Source organism: Aegilops tauschii, chromosome 3 (assembly GCF_002575655.3).
Source record: "Aegilops tauschii subsp. strangulata cultivar AL8/78 chromosome 3, Aet v6.0, whole genome shotgun sequence".
NCBI classification, from domain to species: domain Eukaryota; kingdom Viridiplantae; phylum Streptophyta; class Magnoliopsida; order Poales; family Poaceae; genus Aegilops; species Aegilops tauschii.
In genome coordinates, this window is record NC_053037.3 from 458,301,831 (window position 1) to 458,312,053 (window position 10,223).

At 48.2% G+C, this 10,223-nt stretch overlaps 1 protein-coding gene, 1 long non-coding RNA gene and 7 other non-coding genes across 9 annotated transcripts; 8 read left to right on the plus strand and 1 right to left on the minus strand.

Moving 5' to 3' along the window:
- The first annotated feature begins 211 nt into the window (after window positions 1-211).
- Window positions 212-3,397, plus strand: LOC109771713 (uncharacterized). The gene is made up of 2 exons (XM_020330408.4): window positions 212-738; window positions 2,837-3,397. Exons 1-2 carry the CDS (start codon window positions 370-372, stop codon window positions 3,092-3,094), a joined length of 627 nt encoding a protein of 208 aa, XP_020185997.1. The 5' UTR covers window positions 212-369; the 3' UTR covers window positions 3,095-3,397.
- On the plus strand, window positions 1,619-1,713 carry LOC120962236 (small nucleolar RNA Z119). The gene has a single exon (XR_005753077.1). It is a non-coding gene; the product is annotated as a small nucleolar RNA Z119 (small nucleolar RNA).
- Window positions 1,747-1,846, plus strand: LOC120962234 (small nucleolar RNA Z119). The gene has a single exon (XR_005753075.1). It is a non-coding gene; the product is annotated as a small nucleolar RNA Z119 (small nucleolar RNA).
- Window positions 1,885-1,979, plus strand: LOC120962237 (small nucleolar RNA Z119). The gene has a single exon (XR_005753078.1). It is a non-coding gene; the product is annotated as a small nucleolar RNA Z119 (small nucleolar RNA).
- LOC120962235 (small nucleolar RNA Z119) lies at window positions 2,150-2,249 on the plus strand. The gene has a single exon (XR_005753076.1). It is a non-coding gene; the product is annotated as a small nucleolar RNA Z119 (small nucleolar RNA).
- LOC120962233 (small nucleolar RNA Z119) lies at window positions 2,287-2,381 on the plus strand. The gene has a single exon (XR_005753074.1). It is a non-coding gene; the product is annotated as a small nucleolar RNA Z119 (small nucleolar RNA).
- LOC120962229 (small nucleolar RNA Z122) lies at window positions 2,452-2,539 on the plus strand. Its single transcript, XR_005753070.1, has one exon. It is a non-coding gene; the product is annotated as a small nucleolar RNA Z122 (small nucleolar RNA).
- Window positions 2,577-2,662, plus strand: LOC120962228 (small nucleolar RNA Z122). The gene has a single exon (XR_005753069.1). It is a non-coding gene; the product is annotated as a small nucleolar RNA Z122 (small nucleolar RNA).
- A 611-nt stretch (window positions 3,398-4,008) lies between the features above and the next one.
- Window positions 4,009-7,920, minus strand: LOC109771720 (uncharacterized). The gene is made up of 3 exons (XR_012205315.1): window positions 7,679-7,920; window positions 4,504-4,657; window positions 4,009-4,276 (listed from the first exon to the last, which is right to left on the minus strand). It is a non-coding gene; the product is annotated as an uncharacterized lncRNA (long non-coding RNA).
- Between the last annotated feature and the right edge of the window lie 2,303 nt (window positions 7,921-10,223).

Below are 10,223 nucleotides of genomic sequence, written 5' to 3' on the forward strand. Positions count from 1 at the left end.
AGAACGGCGGGTTTTAGCCCAAACCACACTAGTGTCGCTCTGGCGTTAGTCGCGTCCAAATCCTCACGCTGCCGTCAGCCCTAGCCGTTTCCCCCCACCTCACGAGCTCTCACCACCCACGAACAAACCCCTCGCAGCCGTCCGATCCTCCGCCACGTCACGGATCCGCGTGCCTGTTCTTGTACCCAACGACCAGGATCTGTGCTGGCCCATCCGCCCAAACCTAGAGGCCTCTCGGCCCTCTTGTTCTTCCCCGCCGGCTACAAATCGCCCAAAATTTCCCCTGAATTTTCCACAACCACAACACCAACTTAAACCAGAGGAGAAATTTTCTCGCGAGAGTTCGTGTGTAGTAGAAGAGTGGAGGAGATGAAGCCGGCGGTTGAAGGCGACGAGCGTGCGGCGGAGATCGCCCGCATCAAGGCTGCCGCGGCCGCCGCCAAAAAGGCGGCGGACGAGGTGGTGGATGTGGACGACGAGGTAGATGAAGAGGAGGCGGTTGACGGCGACGACGACGACGACGATGACGACGAAGTCGACGACGATGGGGAAGAGGACGAGGACGAGGGGGTGGAGGGTGAGCAAAAGGGGTCGGCGGCGCAGCAGGTGGTCGACATCTCCGACGAGGACGACGACGGCGGCGATGAAGAGGAGGGCGGTGACGATGATGACGACGACGACGACGACGACGATGACGAGGAGGAGGAGGACGAAGTCGACGAGGAGGAAGAGCCCGAGGTATAAATTTCTCATCATCTTGTATTTTTTCTCGCCATCTCAAATGTATGCCATCTCAGTACTTTCGGTTACGTTTACTCCAAGAACATATACTTCCGTTATGTTAGAGAAATTCCAGATCTGTCTTCAGATCTTGCCGATACATGCTTTCCTCAAAGAAACCTGATTTCTCGTTGCTGTCGATTAATGTGTTTAGATCTGGAAAAAAAGCACGCAGGACAGTTGCATCTGGCTAGTTAGATAGATTTAGAAATCGGGATTTGTTATTTTGCTCAACCTGCAGCCTTTTCTGCTCTGTGTTCGTTTAGATCTTGTCGACTGTACTCTGCTATACCGTTCAACCTTTACCTGTCCCTCCATTGTGTGGTAGTTGACATTGAATTGGCTTATCCACCGGCCGTCCGTTGTTGTGTGGTCTGCAGTGTAGCCCATCAGATCAGAACCACGTCCCTTTTCCGAGAATAGTCAAGGACAACGTATATGTCCCCTTCGATATACTTGCTATATTTAGTTGTTAAAAGAAAAAAAAATCCTTGTTTAGGGATGGTTTTCCATCTGAGCTGTTAACCTATGAGCCACACAGTAGAGATGGGGCTATGATATGCCATCTATGAATTGTCTTACTGTACTAGATCTGCCTTGCGATCTTCCAAGGTATCTTGTCTGCAGGAAATCTCACTATTTCCCAAAATCTCACTATTTCCCACTCAGATCCAAAGCCACCTAGATATGCAACCAATTTGGTGCAGATCTGTCAGATTTGATAGTTGTCCTAGTTCTCGTTTCTCACTCAGATCCAAATACACATATATATGCAAAATATTTAGTGTAGATCTGTCAGATTTGATAGTAGGCCTTCTTTTAAGCTCTGTCCATGTGTGATTGGAGATGAGGATCATCAGAGGCTGTTTCTGAGGACGTGCCTAGAGCTCGTCCTATGTTGCACATTGACTGATTTGCCTATCTGATCCAAAGCACTAGTCAAACGCTTCCATTTTCATTTCTTTATTTTGCTGAGGAGGTGATGAATATCAGAGGCTGTTTCTGAGGATGAGCCTAGAGCTCTTCCTATGTTGCAAAATAACTGATTTGCCTATCTGATCCAAAGCACTTGTCAAACACTTCCATTTTCTTTTCTTTATTTTGCCGTGGAGATGATGAATATCAGAGGCTGTTTCTGACGATGAGCCTAGAGCTCTTCATATGCTGCAAAATAACTGATTTACCTATCTGATCCAAAGCACTAGTCAAACACTTTCTATTTTTTTTTTATTTTTAATTTTGCCAAGGAGATGATGAATATCAGAGGCTGTTTCTGAGGTTGAGCCCAGAGCTCTACTATGTTGCAAAGTAACTGATTTGCCTATTTGATCCAAAGTACTTTTCAAACACTTTCATTTTCTATTCTTTATTTTGCCGAGGAGATGATGAATATCAGAGGCTGTTTCTGAGGATGAGCCCAGAGCTCTACCTATGTTGCAAAATTACTGATTTGCCTATCTGATCCAAATTTCTATTCAAATACTTCATATTTTCTCTTTTATTTTGCCTAGGAGATGATGAATATCAGAGGCTGTTTCTGAGGATGAGCCTAGAGCTCTCCATATGTTGCAAAATAACTGATTTGCCTATCTGATCCAAAGCACTACTAGATAGAAGTTTTTTTTTTGGGCTACTCGTGAGAGGCTGTTGTGTCAATTTGTTTTACCTTCATTGGGGAAATGATGATTAATTCATCAGATATGTCCTAAACGGGCTTTTAAAAGAATGGTGACAAATTGCACGTCAGTCTGATCCCCTATGTTTTTAAACTAATTTGTTAGTAGTATCCACTTTTATTTGGGAAATGATGATTATTTCATCTCAGATGTCCTTTATGGATTATTCAGAATGATGAGAAATTGCACGTCAGTCTGATCCCAAACTGTAGTTAAACTGTTATTTTATATTGATCTGTCACTAGTTGATTTATATTGATGATTGTCCACCAAATAATTGGTTTGCCCTTCTCATCTGTGATGAACATTCCTATAATAGTCAACTAGCATCGTTGTGAGCAGTCAAAACTAATGTTGACACTTGCACTGTTGTTTGGCAGGAGGAGCTAGGAACTGAATATCTAGTGCAGCCGCTTGGCCGTGCTGAAGATGAAGAGCATTCCAGTGACTTTGAGCCGGAAGAAAATGGTGATGGTGCTGAGGATGAGGAGATTGAGGATGATGATGCTGAGGATGGTGAGGATTCTGTCAAGCCGCAATCCTCATCGAAGAGGAAGAGGTCTGGTGGGGAGGATGAAGATGATGATGACGGTGATGATGATGGTGATGATGATGAGAAGCCTCCATCAAAGCGATAGTCAATTTGTTCTTGCTGATCTGGTATCTTTTCTGCTTGGGCCAAGAAGGAAAATAATCCTCTGGGAGAGGATTGTTGGTAAATGCTGTAGCTTTAGGACATCTGTGGTAGGTGTAGCAGCTCGAACTTGAGTCTACCCATGTTAGTTGTTAGTGCATACTGCTGATGTTGATTAACAGCCTCCTTGAACTTCTGTATGAGCATTAGATATGGGGCTTGTTATATGCTTGTGTAGCTTCTGATTAAAACCTGTGGAATGTGGATGCTCTGTTCTGAATCTTGTTTTCATGATATTTCTCTTGAACTAGCTTGCTGTTATTTTACTGTTATCACTGCTTGACCTACAGTTCTCTTGGTACTATTTTTTGTTTGAGCGCTTAGAAGACATTTGCTGTTAGAGCATCCACAGTATGGTCTTTGGATTCCCTCAACAAGCCAAGATACCATTGGTGCCAAGCCTTGTAACATTAAATTAATTCTATAACAGTGCCATTGCTGGCTTAGTGTCATGGCTGTTAGCTTTGGCTTCATGATTTCACAATCCCGTTCTGCTTGCTACTCTACCACTAGTCACCCGTCTTTGCAGGCGTTCAACCAAAGTACTCGTTCTGCTCTTGTATATTGGAGATTGAGAGCTCGGTGTACACAGATAAAACAAATGGATGCGAATTAGGACACTAAATGGCCAGACAGGGGGCCGTCACTGTCGCAGCGTCCGGCATGTTATGTCAGAGCTCACGAGTGCACTGGAGAAATCCACAGAAATCCTTCTCCTACAGTCGCAAAAGGCAATCCTTCGTCCTTTGTTTCAATCGCGATGGTCACCCGGCCGTCTGCTAGATGCAGTCGCGGCGGCTGGGGTGTTCGAAAAAATGCGAGCATCGATCTCAAATCTAGGATTCGAACTCTGATGGGTTAGAAATACCAGCCAGCCTCCCAATCATTTAACCACATGTCGATTCACGGGTAGCACAATATAGTTGGAGATATAGATCAACATGCCCTTGCTACACTACGGAATGAGGAAAGATAAGGAACAACAAAAGAATGTACTGAGACATTGATCAAATCGATGTCATAAAGTTGATAGGTACACATAGCACAATCAAACATACGGTTCCCATCCGATAAAACGCTTCTTCTAAGCCGAACATTTAGAACATATACCGAATTCTTGTCAAACCTACAAAAAAAAGGAAAATCGTCAAAAATAAATATTTGCAAACGATGTTGGTCAAATAGTAATCAGATAATTACAGGAGAAAATCTTAGCAAAAATTGACAAAATGTTAAACTGCAGCTGGCCACAAGCATACATATTCCTTAAACTAAAATACATTTACTCACAACCAGAATGTGCTAAAAATGCAAAATTGCAAAATTTCTTCTAGTAGTTGTTGCCTCGCGAACCTGAAATAGTATTCAACATGAACACAACAGTATCATTTTTTTAGGGGAATCTAAATCTGCCAAGAGACTATATAATGTGGGTACACTTCGAGCGCTCCGTCTCGTCTCCAGCCATGGTATGCCAGCCCACGACATGGTGTGTTTGAGCGAGTATCTGCAAAATGAGAGTCAGATAGGATTTGCTCAACCATGGAACTAAACTAATTAAGAGATACTTCTTTTATAACATTTCCAACAATTATGTCGGTTCATTTTGGTATATGAGTATACAGTCATGAATAGTGTCTTAGAAAAGAATAACGCCATTTCCCATGGGATTTCAAGTATATATAACTTACACAATATCAAAATTTACTTGAGAGATTAAAACTGATATATGAACTCAAAGGAGTTTGGGATAACACATCATCTAGGAGATGGAAGGGACGTGTTGAAGTCATAAAAAATCTATCTAGCTACAAGCAACACTGCACTCATTGGCACATATTAGACAAAATGTTAGAAGGCTATTATTAGTGCCACATATCTTATATCATATAGCAGTTCCAAGTCGATCTCACACAACTACAGAGTATGTATATGCTTTTTGAAAAAGCGATTATTTCAGATTATGTTCAACACAGAATAACATATAGCGAGCTGGGAAGCTAAATTACTAGATACAAAGTGTGTGACTCAAGAACTTATGTACTTAATTATACATTTAGTCGTCCTTGATCATGATCCTCTATTTATCTGGCACCAAAACATGCCAAGTACAAAAATCTGTCACAAGCCAAAATGAAAAAACAGTCTAGATACTGAATAGCAAATCTGGTACCAACCCGATGATGGAGTACAGTGAATTTCACCAAGGATGAACTGCAAGCTTCCGCAAAGAATCAAGTAGGAAGTCTAAATCTGCAGCTCACAAGGTACTGAGCGGATCCACAACCGATTCGTTCTAAACATTTAACAAATCACATGTTTAGGAGAGACTACAGTTTCAATCACACACAGATCTGATACACATCTGTACTAAAAAATTGACCAATTTCTCAGGTCTGATAGGAGAAATACATAAATTATGAAGGGATGATCGTCGCTGGGAACGGACACAATGGCTCGTGGTAATTGGCATCAGTGCCACCAGGAATGAGTAGTTCGCCACCGGCACAAATCCTCCGTGTCTACAATGCCTGGGCCAATCATGGCGTTCCTGGCGCTGGTAGGCTATATGAAAAAAGGGTCTAGGTCGAGAACCAAGGCCTGCACAAAAGAGACTCAAGCAAACAACGAAAAATGGAGCAACTTACTATAGAGAACATACTTGGACATGGCAGCAAGCCAGCAACCACTGCTATCCTCTTTGTCTCCAATTGACTGCACAACCGGATCTAGAAGGAGAGCTACTCGGGCATGCTCAAAGCAAAATCTGATTTATTGAGACCCTAATTATCGAGGTGGTATTTGGTTGAGCTGTGGATTTCAGAAAAGCTGCCGTGAGCTGTCAGAAAGCAGCCGTGAGGTGGTAACTGTGAAAAAGCTGAAAGTTGAGCAACCGCGAAACTGTGCTTTTGATAGAAATTGTCTGTAATGTCCCTGAAGCTCCGGGAAAATGTTCATGTGCTACTTGATCGTAAAACAACGATCTATAAACGGATTGACAAATAAATGACCATTATAGAAAGAAACAAATACTCCACTTTTTTAAGTTATTTTTTCTTTGGAAAAGGAGGATGTACCGGCCTCTGCATCTGGAAGATGCATGCAACCATATTATTAATTATTCACAAAGACCATACAAGGTGATACATCAATAAGCCTGAAGCCACCAACTTGGCAACGCTGTTGCTACTCCTATCCCCTTGATGAAGGTGTGCCGAATGTCCGGGCCTAATACCAAACAGACATCGCACCAAAACCTAACATCTCAAGCCGGGTGTCCCATCCAAGCCACTACCTGGAATGGGTCCCACACCGGTCTGGCACACTCACAGTGAGCACCGCACGCTGCAAGGGCCGTCACCTCCATCTTCCATCGGTCCATCCTCAGAGCAGAACTGATGCACCGACCTTGCCAGGCCTCTCTGCCATCAACGCCACCATGACGCCAGACAGCTTCCTCCTCCTGCGCGAGTCCATCTCCGCGCATCAGACGCCGAGTCTCTACAGCGCCACGCCACCGAGATCCGCCATCATCAATGTGTAAGATGAAGCACCGCTCCATCAAAGACGCCGTCTTCCGGTCCCTCGAACCCATGTGCACCTCCAAGAATGATGCCCCCAAGGGAGAAATGACACCAGAGAGCCGCCGTCATCCGATCTACTGATCTAGGGTTTCCCCCGGAGGTAGCAGAGAGTGGCCTTGAATTTCTTCACGGCGATGCCTTCAGGAAGGGAACGACGCAGAGAGCGTCGCCGTCGCCGGCCTTGGCAATAGCCAATAGTAGGTTTTCACCCAGATCTGTTCGAAGACCTCCATCTCTCGTGCACGGGCCGCCGCCATCCCTGCCGGGATCTGAATGATCCAGGCCACCGCGGCCAGATCACAGCAAGGAGAAGTCCCCCCACCGAAACCGGCCGGCCGAGCAGGAAAGGCCGAGACCGCGCCCGCAGGACCAGATCCGCGATGGATCCGTGCCCGCGCCGCCGCCCCGGAGCCAACCCCACGCGTAGATGCCACAGCCTGGCCGCCCGCTCGCGCCGCCCGACGTGCCCTCTCTGCATCAGCACCAAGACTCCGCCGCGCCGCTGCATCTCGCGCTACAGCCGCACGCCGGGAGGAGAAGAAAGGCCCCGCCGCCGCCGACGCGCACCGGGCTTCGTTCTGGCGGCGGCGAGGGGAGGGGATGGTGTAGGAGGCGGGCGCGGAGTGGAGGCTAGGGTTCCCCCGCCGCCGCCCGCGAGAGCGACGCGAGGGACGATGGAAGTTATAATAAGGTTAATAATCTGAACAATAGCATAATAAATAAATTGAACATACATATATGATTCAACGTTAATGTATTCCAAATTTGCTGCAGTACTTTAGAACATCCGTACAAACTTTTCATAGAAATTTGGCCACATATTAATCATCTCAATACAACCAGACGCCATTGCACGAGAAGGCGTTCACGAGCTGCAGGTTTGCTGCGGCCGTGAAGTTGAGACGAAGATGTGAGGTGAAATTTATTGAAAGAAAGGAAATTACCTTGTGCGCTCTGTTGTGCTAGTTTCCTGCGCGTCCATCGGTGGCTCGCCGCTGCTAGCTTCCTGCTCCGCCGTCACCGTGCAGCTGTATCCTAGCGTGGTTGAATCGGTGTCAGATGTCAGAATTGGAGCCTGGATGGATGCGAGGGATGCGGGGCAGGGAAGGGGAGCGGCCAGAGTTGGGGCGGCGTGGCCGGAGTTTGGGCGGCAAAGAGAGGAGAGGGGACCGGCGGTGCCGCGGTGGGGAGTCTGGGAGTTATCGAAGACTCTGTTTCTATCGCGAGAGACGAAGAACTTCCAGCTCTTTTTTCATCTAAAAAACAGTTCCGGTGTGTGGGGTGTTTTTTGCAAAAGTGCAAGGGGCACTTGGTCTCAAGATCAGCCGTACCTTCCGGATCAGATGGTGCAGATGGCACAAAAGCAGACACACCGTTTTTTTGAAACGAAGGCTTCAGAGGAGCCCGACTTTGAATTAACAAAGCCATCAACCGGCCAGGAGTACAAGAGCAGACCACGAACAAAGCAGCGGCTAAAGGATACAAGGGAGAAAGAAGAACGGCTTACTATGCTACACCTACAACCAGCGAACAGAAAATTACATTAAAGAACAGCTAATTGAGGATAAGCCCTCTACACAAAGGCCCTGAAACGACTATGAAGAAGCCACGAGGATCTGCAACCGCCAAAATAGATCGGGCACATGGCTGAAACCCGAAACTGGAGATGACACAACACATGCCTTCTCTAACACCGAAGGGGATCCTTTCCCCTCGCCTAGGCTCGAAGGCGCAGCACCGTCGAAGTGTAGAGATGCTCACCCGAGAGTTAGAGCATAGGTTGGTCTCAAGACCGGGCCAGCAATGGGGCCAACCACATCATGCCGGAGCACACACACGCAAGCTGCAACGCAGGCGCCGAAGGAGACCGATGGAAGAGGGAAAGCCGCCGGGAGAGTCGCCGAAAGGAAGAAGCTGTCGAGCCACATGGCGAAGATTAGGAACGAGGAACTCAAGAACCAGCCGAATCGGCACCTGCGGTGTTGCTGCTGCCGGGAAGGGGAACCCGATCCCCTTCCGCCCATACTCGAGGGCGCCGACCCGCCGGGACATTGCAAACACCACCGCAGAGCACTTGTGGCTGGATCTGAAACCTGCACAGAAGGGACACCACGGACTCCACAAACGCCAGGCACCCACCTTCAACTGCTACACGCCCCCAAAGCACCAAACTTCCCCAGACGGCGCCTCCAAGGAGGACACGGCGCACCAGGCGCCGCCGCCGTCCATCCCAGGCCGGGATTTGAGCTTTCGCCCGGGAGGCATGGCCGGGGTGTGGAGGAGAGCCCACGGCTACGACTCCAACGAGCAGAATGACGCAAAAGGGCGCCGCCGCCGCCGCGTTGGAAATACCAACAAGGGTTTCCCCCGGGCTCGTCCAGCACCACCTGCTCGGGGATCACCCCGCCGGCACCAAATCCGGCGACCAGCGGCCCGGAATCAGGCGAATCCAGCAAGGAGAGCAGAGAGGGGGAAAAACCTGACCTTCAGATCTGGAGCAGAGGAGGAGGAACCTCGCCGCGCCGCGACCACTACCCGCCGGGACCTCGCTGCCCGAGCAGCCAAGGGGGCCGGCCATCACCTCCCGCGCGCGCCGCCAGCCGAAGGACGGCGCCGCCTTACCGGCCGGGCCGCCGCCCAGGCTTCTTAGGTCCAACGCCACAGCGGGCGAAGCGACGAAGCCCCACGACCACCGTCATCGGCAGTCGCCCAGGCAGTGCCCGACGACTCCCTCGGGTGACGGTAGGGAGGGAGGGGTGGAGGGGACGGCGCCTAGGGAAACCCTAGGGGCCCTCGGGTCGCCCTGGGAAGGACGACGCGAGGGGAGGGGAGGTGGGGGGCAGTATCCCAGCTGTCGGCAGACACACTGTTGTCACCAACTCCCATTTTTATAGGAGTAGAGATTAGTTTATAATTGCCGAAACAAAAAACTTACAACAAAAAAGTTGTGTGGAATGGTGAGAGGAAGCCACTCAAAGTAAATTTCAAACGACATACCGTAAAGATCCAAACTTGAACACAAAATTGAAGAATTACAGTCAGCGAAACTAGTAACCGATCATGGGAGTGGAATCACAACATCGACGTGCATCGTTCTTGTGTAGAGCTTATCACGAATCGAAGCACAATTCTGTAGATTGGAAGGGATTGGGTGAAGGAGTAAGGAGCTTATCACAAATCGAAGCACCGAATCATGAGCCGCAACTACATTGTTCCCTCGGTTCGTAGTGTTGCCGCTCATAGTCTACATCCCCATCCCCACGCTCCGCCACCGTGCTTCTATATGCGACCAATGTGGCCCTTCAGACTACCTCGAGTTCAGTGGAAAACACCTTATTTTTCCAATACACTCTCCTCGCTAGCGTCACCGTCTCTTCACTGACTAGTTCATCTACTTGGAGAACCATGGGAAACGTCATCACCTTCTACCCACATGGCATTTTGCATCACAACTGTTTTAGAGGCCTCTTCTGCTAGTCCCTCTGACAT